The sequence below is a fragment of the Vespa mandarinia genome, chromosome 1, assembly GCF_050613455.1.
Source record: "Vespa mandarinia isolate Hongniang chromosome 1, ASM5061345v1, whole genome shotgun sequence".
NCBI lineage: Eukaryota > Metazoa > Arthropoda > Insecta > Hymenoptera > Vespidae > Vespa > Vespa mandarinia.
This window is the reverse complement of record NC_140810.1, coordinates 10552233-10564257: the sequence shown is the minus strand read 5'-3', so window position 1 is coordinate 10564257 and position 12025 is coordinate 10552233. Positions and strand designations below refer to the sequence as shown.

General features: G+C 30.8%; 2 protein-coding genes across 9 annotated transcripts; one reads left to right on the top strand and one right to left on the bottom strand.

The window, feature by feature from the left end:
- Positions 1 to 4888: 4888 nt before the first annotated feature.
- On the top strand, positions 4889 to 8593 carry LOC118445706 (organic cation transporter protein-like). Of its 5 annotated transcripts, XM_035875481.2 has the most exons (8): positions 4889 to 5279; positions 5364 to 5447; positions 5549 to 5720; positions 5821 to 6079; positions 6395 to 6665; positions 6751 to 6965; positions 7036 to 7349; positions 8354 to 8593. In XM_035875481.2, the coding sequence occupies exons 3-8, from the start codon at positions 5607 to 5609 to the stop codon at positions 8591 to 8593; spliced, it is 1413 nt and encodes a 470-aa protein (XP_035731374.2). In that variant the 5' UTR covers positions 4889 to 5279; positions 5364 to 5447; positions 5549 to 5606. The 5 variants fall into 5 exon arrangements, with proteins under 5 accessions (XP_035731374.2, XP_085516743.1, XP_085516739.1 ...); XM_085660617.1 differs by lacking the exon at positions 5364 to 5447; XM_085660613.1 differs by having other exon boundaries at positions 4889 to 5403.
- Sac1 (phosphatidylinositol-3-phosphatase SAC1) lies at positions 8354 to 11914 on the bottom strand. Of its 4 annotated transcripts, none has more exons than XM_085660606.1 (9): positions 11892 to 11914; positions 11249 to 11329; positions 11039 to 11130; positions 10630 to 10970; positions 10437 to 10548; positions 9942 to 10285; positions 9498 to 9875; positions 9274 to 9441; positions 8354 to 9213 (listed from the first exon to the last, which is right to left on the bottom strand). In XM_085660606.1, the coding sequence occupies exons 2-9, from the start codon at positions 11284 to 11286 to the stop codon at positions 8935 to 8937; spliced, it is 1752 nt and encodes a 583-aa protein (XP_085516732.1). In that variant the 5' UTR covers positions 11287 to 11329; positions 11892 to 11914; the 3' UTR covers positions 8354 to 8934. The 4 variants fall into 4 exon arrangements, with proteins under 4 accessions (XP_085516732.1, XP_035731370.1, XP_085516731.1 ...); XM_035875477.2 differs by lacking the exon at positions 11249 to 11329 and having other exon boundaries at positions 10630 to 10808; positions 10876 to 10970; positions 11892 to 11910; XM_085660605.1 differs by lacking the exon at positions 11892 to 11914 and adding an exon at positions 11487 to 11701.
- Between the last annotated feature and the right edge of the window lie 111 nt (positions 11915 to 12025).

Here is a 12025-nt window from a genome sequence, read left to right as displayed (position 1 = left end):
TCGTACATAATTATTAAAGTTTCCTACGAAATTTATTTTTTAATTTTTATTTATTATTTATACTATCTAATGTTTATACTATGTAACGTCAATTATATTAATTATATTTATATGATGATCATCAAATCATGAAATCATATAATTTTATTCGTTTCGTTCGATTTTATCAAAAACAATAATTATAATTTAATAATAAAATTTATTATTATTATGAAGGAAGGTGATAAAAAAAATCTTATTTATTTGTCAATCTCATCGAAGATGTGAATATGTTAGAATCCGACGGAAAGTCTATAAAAATTCATTACCTTCACGAAGAGAGTCAGAGTACACAGAAATATTCATTACTTTTATGGATGTCGCACGAAAAAAAACGGAAGAAAGTGGAATATCGAATATTCGAAAAAGACAATCTTTTCCCTATAGAATAATTCTAAATGTTGCAACACTTTCCGATGCAACCTCTCACATATTTATTTTTTTCTATCGCAACACGAGTTTCGCATTTCCCTCTCTCCTTCTTTTCTACCTTTTTAATCCCACAAGTTTTAATCCCCTTTGAGAAGTAACTCCACGTGAAAATGTATCATCGTTTGGATCTGCCTACAAAGAAGAGAAAGAAAAAAAAAGAAAAAAAAATACCAATTCTTTAATATCTTAAAAAACGAAGTAGTAAAGATAAAAAAAAAATAGAGACGACACTTTTGATATCCTAAGAGAATGTGAATCTTCGAAAAATGTTATTAAAATGTTAATAAAAAGCGATCGGTTAAACGTCATACAATGTAAAGACATCTATTTATTCTATATTTATTATACAAGAAGAAATATCCTATGAAGCATTAGAGGATATATTTCCTCGAGTCGCCTTAAGAAAAGCTACTTACAATGGAACAGAGAGCGCTGAGGAGCGCATTACAAGCAAGTGCTGTGAAACTCGTTAAATACAAAACTATTTTGGAGGATATACTAGACAGGACGAAGGAGTTGGGGCTAGCTTGCCTGACTCCTTCCTTTCCTTCTTAGATATTACTTTTCCGGATTTTCATGCTTGACAATCTTCAAAAGAGAAAATATAGTGTATATGCCGTAACAAGTGAAAGGCAGAAAACGTGAGATACAAAATTCATAAAAACCGACAGGAAAAAAATACGAAGCTTTCTAAAATCCTCAACGATTTTCGGACCCCATCGTTTTCGACCTTCTATATACGTACGTATATACATACATACATATGTATGTACCTCGATTCAAATCGTTCATCCGTCAAAAAAAAAAAAAAACAAAAAGGAGAAAAAACGAGAAAGAATACACTGGAACAATGAGAAGTTAGAATATAAATGAGATAAAAAAAATATTTCTCAACTTTATTTCTAGGAAATTCGAGGAAAAACCAAACTATTCGAGAGTGATCATGTTCTGCTTGCAATTTAAAAATATTCCCATGTGAAAATCGAGGAATATGAATCAACGAATTCAATCCATTCGAACGAATGAAAGTACATAGCTACACAGTAGCAATATTGAGATAGTACCTGTAGGACTTGTTAAGAGTTAATAGTAAAACATGTATACGTATACATACATTCGTAAAGTTAATTGAATACAAACATATTCAAAGAAATTTTATACAGCATACCTTTATAAAGAAATAAAAAAATAAAAAAAAAGAGAAATAGAAAGAACTAGAAGGAATGTTAGGAGAAGCAACAAAGAAGAAGAAAGATCGTGAGGAAACGAGGAAACTGTTAGGGAAAGCACGAAAGCATAAAAGAGAGAGAGAGAGAGAGAGAGAGAGAGAGAGAGAGAGAGAAGGTTGCCGAGAGAGTAGAGACGCATGACTCCCACGGGAAATTTAGGTGCGACCTCCATGTATCACCGAATCTACCGTAAGTAGCTACGTAACGGACGTATGTAGTATATATACCATTTACGGATATTCCACGTGCGTAGAAACACAAATGTATGCGTGCCAAACATGAAGCGTCCAACATTGTGTCATACGTTTTTCTCTTATCGCTACTGAATACTTTCTGTTTTTCTTGAACACATGTTACTCCTATAGATAAGTATATTTATTCATGTTTCGATAATACTAATGAACTTTTCAATTAGAATATAAATAATACGATTACAGTGATCAATATTTAAATTAAAAAACTACAAAAAAGAACGACAACGTCGAAACAACAGCTTTAAAATATATTTCGAAACGTTATAGATTTGAAATTTGCAAAGTTATAAAATGAGCACATGTTGATAAATCTCAATAAAATTTTGACATAAAATTTATATGTGTATTTTGTTTTTTTCCGTATCATAATTAATGAGTAATAAATATAAAATTATGTCAATTCTTTCTTTAATTTGTTCCGATTTTATCGAAATAGATAGGTAATTTTGGAACACTATTAAGTTATGGTGAACAATAAGATTAAAAAAGATAACGATTCTTTATTTCTAATGATCATTTCATCAATTCTTAAAAAAATCAAGCGAAACACACGTGACCGAACGAAAAAAGAAAAAGAAATACCATCATTAAGAGCCTAATACAATTTCAATGCACGAGGGGTCTTTTCAACTCGAAACAACAAAATCACTTCAATGCAGCTACAAAAGCTGCTTAACGCGGAAAATAATCAAACGTTTTCTCTTTTAATTACTTTATTATCAGGCCGGAGTATTCGATTAGCATTGCTGTAATCCGTGAGATTATCCAGGAGGTAAAATCCCGATAGTTATTATTATTATTATTATTATTATTATTATTATTATTATTATTATTATTATTATTTATTTTTCACCTAAAAAAAACATGAGAAACCGGAAAAATGAAATGGAAAGAGGAAAAAAAGAACTTGATAAATTTATCGTCCAACTGTCGCATTCCTATCTATATGTAAATGTCATAATTAACGTTGGGATGTAATGTACGACCATCAAACTTAATTATGATTAACATTATAAAAATGAATAGAGAAATGCATAAAAAGAAAAAAAAAATTAAGTAAAAATATTCGATGCAGCGTGTCACGAGAAAATTAGCGAGCGAGCGAGTGGTTCGTTTATCGTTAAAATAAAAACGATATCAAAATCGATCCAATCGGAAAAAGACGCTCGGCGGCAATGATTTCGTGTTAAACGACGTTCGTTTCGAACGAAGTCTTTCGAAAATTTTTGCTGCATTCAATTGCATCTTTTGTAAGCTAATTCGAACTATCATACTGGGGTAATAAAAAGAAAAAAGAAAAGAAAATAGATAAAGGTCGAGAGGAGAATCCAAGTGAAAATATAAAAGTTATTCGAGTTATGTGAAATCTCATCGCCTATTTTTTTCTCTTTCTCTTTCTCTTTCTCTCTTTCTCTCTTTCTCTCTTTTTCTTTTTCACATTGAACTCACGGTGAGAAAATCAGATAAAGGGGCTGATAGCAATAAAATCGATGCTCCGGATCTGCTTCAGTTTGTAATTGAATCAAATTAATCACCCTCGTCGACCTTCAGTCTGCTCTCTCCCATCTTCTTCGTCCTCGGCTTTACTCCCTCCCTCTCTCATTGCTCTCTCTTTCTCTCTATCTCTCTTTCTCGCGCGCGCCCGTTACCATCCCCAATTAATAGCAGAAGGTTCCACGTTTCGTCGGAACTTTATAAAACGAATCCAGTTACGGGGGACCGTTTGTCAGAAGCTCAAAGCCACTAGAAAGCTTTACCCTCATTCGGAAATGATTCTAGCGCGTGTTCTTCTTCTTCTTTTTCTTCTTCTCCTTCTTTTTCTTTTCTTTTCTTCTGTTTTTTCTTTCTACTCTTCTTTTCTTCTTATTGTTCATCTTTCATCCTTCTTTCCTGTGTTTACTATACAATATACGAATTGAAACGTTGACAAAAAATTAACAATTACCAAAATTATATCGTGTAAATATTTTTGTAAAATATAATTGTACGTTAATTAAACCGATCGTAAAGTGTCGCTATTATCTATATTTGAAAATTTTCAACCAATGGGCTCAGAGATTTTTCCTCGTTATCAAACGCCAAGGATAAATCGTGAAAAATGTTGGCACGTGTCCTTAACTAAAATACTGAGGTTTTAGATGAGAAAGTGCGTCTAGTGATGCGATATCTCGTGGAAATCAATTTCCACGTTGAATCATGACATATGAGTCTCTAAAACAAAGGTGCATACGTATCTGTATGCAAGAGTATGTATGGCAATTCGTATCATAGCAACCACGTAAGAAGTTTTTTTTAGTCAAGAACCGATCAATCTAAAGAATACGAAATCGTTAAACGATTTATTATCTTAAGCTTACTCTACATAAACTATTAAGTGAAAAATCTGCTGTCGATCACGATTAAATCTCATTTTTCGTAACTATAAATCAACATCAAATCGGCATATAATAAGCTTATCATATGTTTTACAAAGAAATTTATTCTTTTTTTATATAAGATCCGTCATTTAAAGGCTACATTTCTTAACAATAAATACCTTCGTTCATAGATCTTAGATTTTAACATAACTCGACGAAAAGTAATAAGATGAACGTTTGGATTGGACGTTTTATTACTTAAAAAGCTACAACATTTAAAAACGGCATAATTGAGAGAGAGAGAGAGAGAGAGAAATAGCAAGGTATACCAAAATTTAGAACAAAATCAAAATCAATCTACAATCCAATACTTTTAGATGAAATTATGGAAAAACAAACAATTTCTGAAGTGTAAGTTAATATTACTATGTATGTTTACAATATCTCTATTAATAGAGCATAATACATCTAAATATAAAAAAACATTTGTAGAAAAACAAATGTAGACAACTATTTAACTAAAAATGACTTCGAGGAAGCTCTCACCATATACAGTAGTAGAATGTGGTTCGTCTATTGGATATTTACGCTGTCTTTCACATCGACTATACTAAATGGTTTCCACGTGATGTCCTACGTCTTCTACAGCATTACACCGAAGCACTGGTGCTCGATTCCAGTGTTGGAGGAAGCGAATTGGACGCCCGAGCAAATACGAGCTGTATCCAGTCCCAGGTGGTTGATAATCCGTACTAATGCCAATAGGATCGAATTAGATATATATCTCATACTGATTCACAATCGAGAAAGAGAAAGGGAAGGTGGGGGAGAGGAGGAAGAAGAGAGGGTTGGACAAAACAACACGAGGAACGACGTATTCATTAAACTTGACAAATTGCATCGTGATGGGAACGTAGTGGTATCGATCACAATGCCGATCCCAACCCTCTTTTATTCTTACTATCGTTGTACGTACAAAATTTTGCGACGTCCATAGAATGATAAATGATGTCTCGTACTAGAAACGAACGATCGACGATGTAAAACACAAGATACGTCTGGGCATAATTCTATATCCGCGCTACCATAAGCGTAAATAAATTATCACGTGTGTATGAATGATTGAATGAACGTATGTATGTATCTACCTGTATATCGAATCGTACAAGAAAAAACTGCCAAAGTATCGCTGAGTTATACATCGGTCGAATCTTTTTTTTCAATCTTTTTTTTCTAGTCCAGACGAATTGTCCAATTGCGAGTATTATAATTGGGATTACGAAGAATTACGACAAATGGGTTATGACAGTGCTTTAGAAAAGATAAAGACCTATAAAAAACCTGAAACCATTCTTTGCGAACATTATAATTATGATATAGAATATGAAAATTCATCTTTCGTGCCGGAGGTACGATATAAAAATGATAAGATTAGAGATCAATTAAAGATCACTCTTTCGTTAATTATAAATTATTATCCGTTCATAAGCTACACAACCTTCCTTATAGTGGAATATGATCTGCAGTCGTTTAGCGATGAAAGCTACGGTTCAAACTGCAGTATCTATCGGCAAATTTGTCGGTGCGTTTGTCTTTGGAATGTTAGCTGATAAATACGGTAGAAAGGTAACCTTTCTCCTTTCTTGTTTGATATATATTATCACTGGACCAGCCATTGCCTGGACACATTCGTATCTGATCATGTTGATCTGCAGAGTTGGTCTCGGAATAGCTGGAATCGGCATCTACCAAGCAGCTTATTCGATACGTAAGGTCACACAAATTATCATATGTGTTATATATATATATATATATATATATATAATATATATACTATCTTATCTAACTTAACTGCCTTAAATATTTGTTGTGTTTTTTATTTTTTTGTTAAGGTAATTTCTTTGAAAATATCAACTGTTTATTTGAATGAAATTTGAAACTCGTTAAAAAATGATCAGAGGAAAAAACTTAGTTGATCTTGAAATATATCATACATATACATAATAATACATTATATCTCGCTATTGATGACTGATGATCAATGATTAATAAAATGTATCCTTTCTTTATCTTTATGTTAAAGTAATAGAAATAAGTCCATCGAAGATGCGTTCCACATTAGGCGTGATGTTCAATGAGAGTTACCCACTTGGAATGATTCTGATTGCCATCATTGCATATTATGTCAGAGAATGGAGATTATTGCAAATATATATTTCTATGCCGTCGCTCATTCTAATCTTGCATATGTTAGCTATGCCGGAAAGTCCAAGATGGCTTTATTATTCAAATCACAAAAACAGTGCTTGGAAAATGATGAAAGAAATAGTAACACCTGAGAAACAAAAAATGATGTACGTTATCGAACTAATCGATCGATAGTAAAACGTGTTTTATTGAATTTCTTCAATTGTATCCTTTCTTATCTTTCTTTTTCAGTGCTGAAAGACGAATAAGCGTGGAATATAAACAGGAAAAAACTTCTCGTTATAAACAGTGGAAAACAAATTTTCAGAACTTTAAACACATTCAGATAAGTGTGAGATTAATTTTATGTTGGTTCATTTGGTGTTCTACGTCTTTAGGGTATTACGTATTATCGATAACCTCTGGCCATTTGAAGATAGACCCATACCTTTACACTGGACTTTCCGGTAAATTTATATTTTTCTCGGAAACTCTTCAATATTCATTTCTACTTATAACTGACATTCATTTTTGCAGGTATAGTTGAAGGACTCAGTTATATCATAGTTGTACCTATGTTGCAAATAATTGGTAGACGGAATACATCATTCATTTTACTTCTATGTTCATCCATGTCATTTACGATTCTTCTCTTTATATCAGAAAACATGAAAAATACCAAAATGTTCATCGCTCTTTTTGGTAGACTTTGCGTTAGCAGCGTGTTCGTCGCTGTGATAGTTCATTGCAGTGAACTTTTCCCAACTATTATGAGAAACATAGCAATTGGAACCAGTTCTACGTGGGCACACATTGGCAGTACATTAGCACCATACCTTGTGGATTATTTTGTAAGTTAATAAAAAAGATTTTTGCCAAAATATGATGGTCTTTTGAAGCTTGAAAAACACAAAGAAACGCGTTGTTAAGTTTTTATTAACACAATTAAATATCTACATCGTTTGTAATAAGAATGTCGCGTTTGTATTAAGAATTTTTTTTTAGTACTAATACGAAAGTATACTACCTATCATAATTTTGTTACGCCAAAAGTATTTTCAATATATTAAAAAATATTTTTTCCCCTGCAAGCCTTTTAAACCTCATTTATATGATTCAGAATAGATACAGATATAAAATAGTTAGGAGGTACTTTGGTTTCAATTATACAACTACATATAATTTGGCTGAAGAAATATTTCATGTAATGTCATTTATCGTGGCAGTTGAGAAATTAAATTTTGTATATGTATATGCAAAAAGAGGCTTACATTGTATGTATGCACATGTACATGTGTATATTATATATACATACTTGATTTATGTACTTCCTCTTCGTAATGTCTGTTAAAATATCGAAAATCAGTTAAATAAATTTCCATAAGTTATTTTTCAACATGATTATAAGTTCTACTAATTGGTGCCAGTACAGTACGATCTCCGTATACCACTTCTGCAGCAAAATAAATGGGACAATCCCCGAAAAAGCTTATCTAGACTTTCCAAAATTCATTGATAATCCAAATTGTATTATACTATTTAGTTAGTCTATCTAAAAACTTTATATATTACTATATATTATATTTATATATTACGCGAAAACATGTATATAAAAAATGTAACATAAAAGTTATAATTCACATAATCATTATTGCATAACTTCTGATATTAATTTTTAAAAAAGAAATTTATCTTTACTCTGTAACAAATGCTCTTTTTATAATTATTATATCCCTTTCCGCTAAGTAAATATTTTCATCATAAAATGCAATATCATATATAATAGACTAAAATCCAAAAAAATGGGATGTTCAAGATACAGAAAATTTTAAATATAATTTCATTATAATTACAGGTTATTTATGGATGGTGGGTACCAAACTCCATCTGTGGCTTAACAACGTTTATCAGTGCCTTGTCTACACAGGTATTCCCAGAAACTAAAGACTTAAAGTTATATGAGACTATGGATGACTTTTTTTCAAGATGTAAAGCCAATCCCAGAGAACAAATATCTTTTAAAAATAGTATAATATACACTCTACTTATAAAATTGAATATTGTCAAAAAGCCTACCTCTACGATGACCACTTAAGAAAAATGAAAAGCAATTCCATGATACATTTGTTCACTTCGTATAGAATACATGCTTTCAATGTCCCCTCGGAATTTTTTGAGCTATATGTATGTACAGCTTAAAATTTATGAAAATATGTACTATAATGTTTTATAATTCATGAAGAAAAATTATACGGAATGCAGGAATATACATTAATATTCCCTTTTAACTTTCATACAATAAAGCACTTCTACAATTTAACAGCTTAACAATGAAAAGTGTATAAAGTTAAAGCCTTTCTTAATTTAAATTATTTTTCCTCATTAATTATAAGTTCTTATAGTACGTATGCCTTAAAAAGGAATTCTATTTTCCTTCTATATTAATTTAGGTTTATCTACATATTGTTTTCCATGATGAATAATGGTTGCAAAAGTTCCTGCAACCATAGCACCCCAAAATAACATATAAAGCAAAACTTCTGTAGTATATCGAGAGGGAAGAATTATATGTGCGACAAGCATTGATGATGCAACCAACAAAACTAATGGGAATGTAGCGTATCGCCAATTTCGTTCAGATTCCAAGGGACATTGAATCAAAGTACATTCGCCATCTTGCACGATATAGCGACCTAAGAATAGTTCCAGTGAATCCTGTAGAAATATATAAATTAATATTAATATTAAACCGACAATATAGAATGAATTACGCACCTGTCGATAACCATCCGCAAAGTTATTTTTATAGTATCTTGTTAATGAATTTATACCATCTCTAAATGCACCCAATTTTGTACGTTTACCAGTTCGTGTAAAATCCGTTTTTAATGCACCTGTACCAGAATATTGTATACTTACAATATCCGCATTATCAGCCCATACCTAAAATAATAAACCAATAGTTTTCTATTTCTAATGTATGATTTTATATTTTATACCTGCTTAAAAAGATTTTCAAAAGAAGGATGATCTTCAATCTTCCGTAGTACTTCCAACTTCGTTAATACTTCATTCAAAACTCTTTTCGCTAACATACTTTGAACAACGTTAGTACGATCAAGACAGTCGATACAATTTGTACGGAAAACACCATCTTGCACAGAAAGCAATAGTCCGTCTCTTGTGAGAAGAAAATAACTCATTTGTTCCTGATCGTGAGCTAATCGGTCCATCAAAATGTTTAATCGATCCCATCTTAATCTTCTACATTCCGCATGAAAATCGAAAGCTTCATATCGTACGTTTTGATTATTAATTCTCTGAACAACATCATGATATGATTTTTCTAATATAGCTTCTGGTCCATGATGGTCAATCTGTAAAATGATATATATTTCTTTAGATGAAAATGATACACATAAATTTAATATCTCTTAACTTACCAAATTTACTAAAATTTGTTTTCCATAATGGAAAATCTGAGAATCAAAATGCCTAGCACATGCAGTCTGATGATCTTCATGAACACTTAACTGGGGCTTAGGTTTATATTTCAAATTTGGAGCTTGGTACCAAAACAAAGGTATGGAACCCCGCGTTTGTACAAAAGAACTACGATATCCATTTACTTCGATTAACTGTTCTGTTTCTACATAATTAGAAACATTTCCAGTAGAATCTATACCACGCGAAAAAAGTCTTGTACCAGCACGATGTATACTGCGTCTTGAAACTATACCCCAATTAAATGCAATACTATTGACAACAACAGTGTTCAAAGATATAACTATTGATATTGAATGTCAAGAAATATATTAATCAAATCAATATTCAGAATATTAATCAAATTAATATTTCATAATAATTATAAACAATGAAATTAATGTAAACAAAGATTACTACTACATTAAAAAAAATGTAAATTTTAAAAAGGATACATCCATGTATAATGGGTAGGCAAAATTTGTATAACTCGATCCTTGCTGTTAAATCTTGCAAAAGGTAAGCATTCCATACAAATCGAAGGTCTGCTCTATCATAAAGTGTCATCTAAATAAATCGTAGACACATTAATACAAATTTCAAATACATAAACACAAACTATTGGAATATCCATATAGTAGTACCAACCTGTAGAAATTCAGGTGTGGTATTATGAAGCCTTTGGATAGTGTGACTGAGATCGTATGTATAACTAAAGTAAAAGTAAGGTGTATTTAAAACAGATTTAACCATTTCTAAATATGTGGCATTATTCTGTACTTGTTTTTCACTCAAATGTAAAGACGATCTTGAATATGGTATCACATCTGTGGAAACAATTTTATAAATTTGTTGACCTGCTATTGTTCCAATCATTAGCGCATCTGTAATTACTATGAGATAACGACACGCTAAGAGACGGATAGATCCTACTATGCCCCATATTTTTCTACGACTCGCAGTAGATGGTATTAGGCTGGCTGTACCAACTAAGAACAGAAAGAAATTTATCTAAAAACATAATTTTAAGTAATACAATATGTAGAATCTAACTTACCTTGAGTATAAACTTGTTGACTTACTCTATCGACTACAAGTAATACTTTAATACCAGCTGGCTCAACATAAAATTTTTCTGGCGTAGCATATCTAAAAAAAATGAAATATGGATAAGTTTTTATATATAGATAAGCTTAAAGACCTAGATGATACCTTGTATAAGAATTTAAGAAATTTAACAAAATTATATTAAGATTGAAATACTTACAAATATAAGTTATCATACAGATCAGTACTTAACTTCATATTGCGTTAAATGTGTAGTGCTAAATTATAAATTTATGCAAATCTGGGAAAAAAGATCGTTAAATAAAATGAATTATAATCGTGTTGTAACTCGTAATCGATTATAGAAATAAAACCATAAGAATAATAATAGAAATATGCCTAAAAAACGTATTGACAATTTATTGGAAATTTATTGTCAATTTAATTTTGCAACTAACATTATTTGTCAAAATTACAACACAATGACCACTGTAGTTAGGTTACGGTTGATTTTCTTACGCAGAACTATCTCGATGCACTGATGTCTTTCGTGATTGGCTAATGTTAAAGTGCTTACTCAATCCGTGAATGTAAAATGAAATACTTAATAATTGTAGTTTTGTAAAAAAATATTCAAATAATTAAAAATATTATAATTATAGTTATAATATTATAATTACACGGCTAAACGTTGTAAATCTATGAACGGTTATATATTATATTAAAATCTCTTATTTCTGATAATTAAAATTGAAGATTCACATATAAAAATATATTTTTCACAATAAAATTTATGAATATTTCATCTAATTTTATAATTTAAAATTTCTACTACTATAAAATATTACGATATAGACATTAACTTGATTTTGATGAAAACAGGAATTTAGTTGGCTTCCAATCTTAAACTAAAAAAATAGTTAGTGCATTTGCATAAACAGTATATCTGATAAGAATAGTTTATTTTTATAAAATTCAGCAAAATACATCGAATATA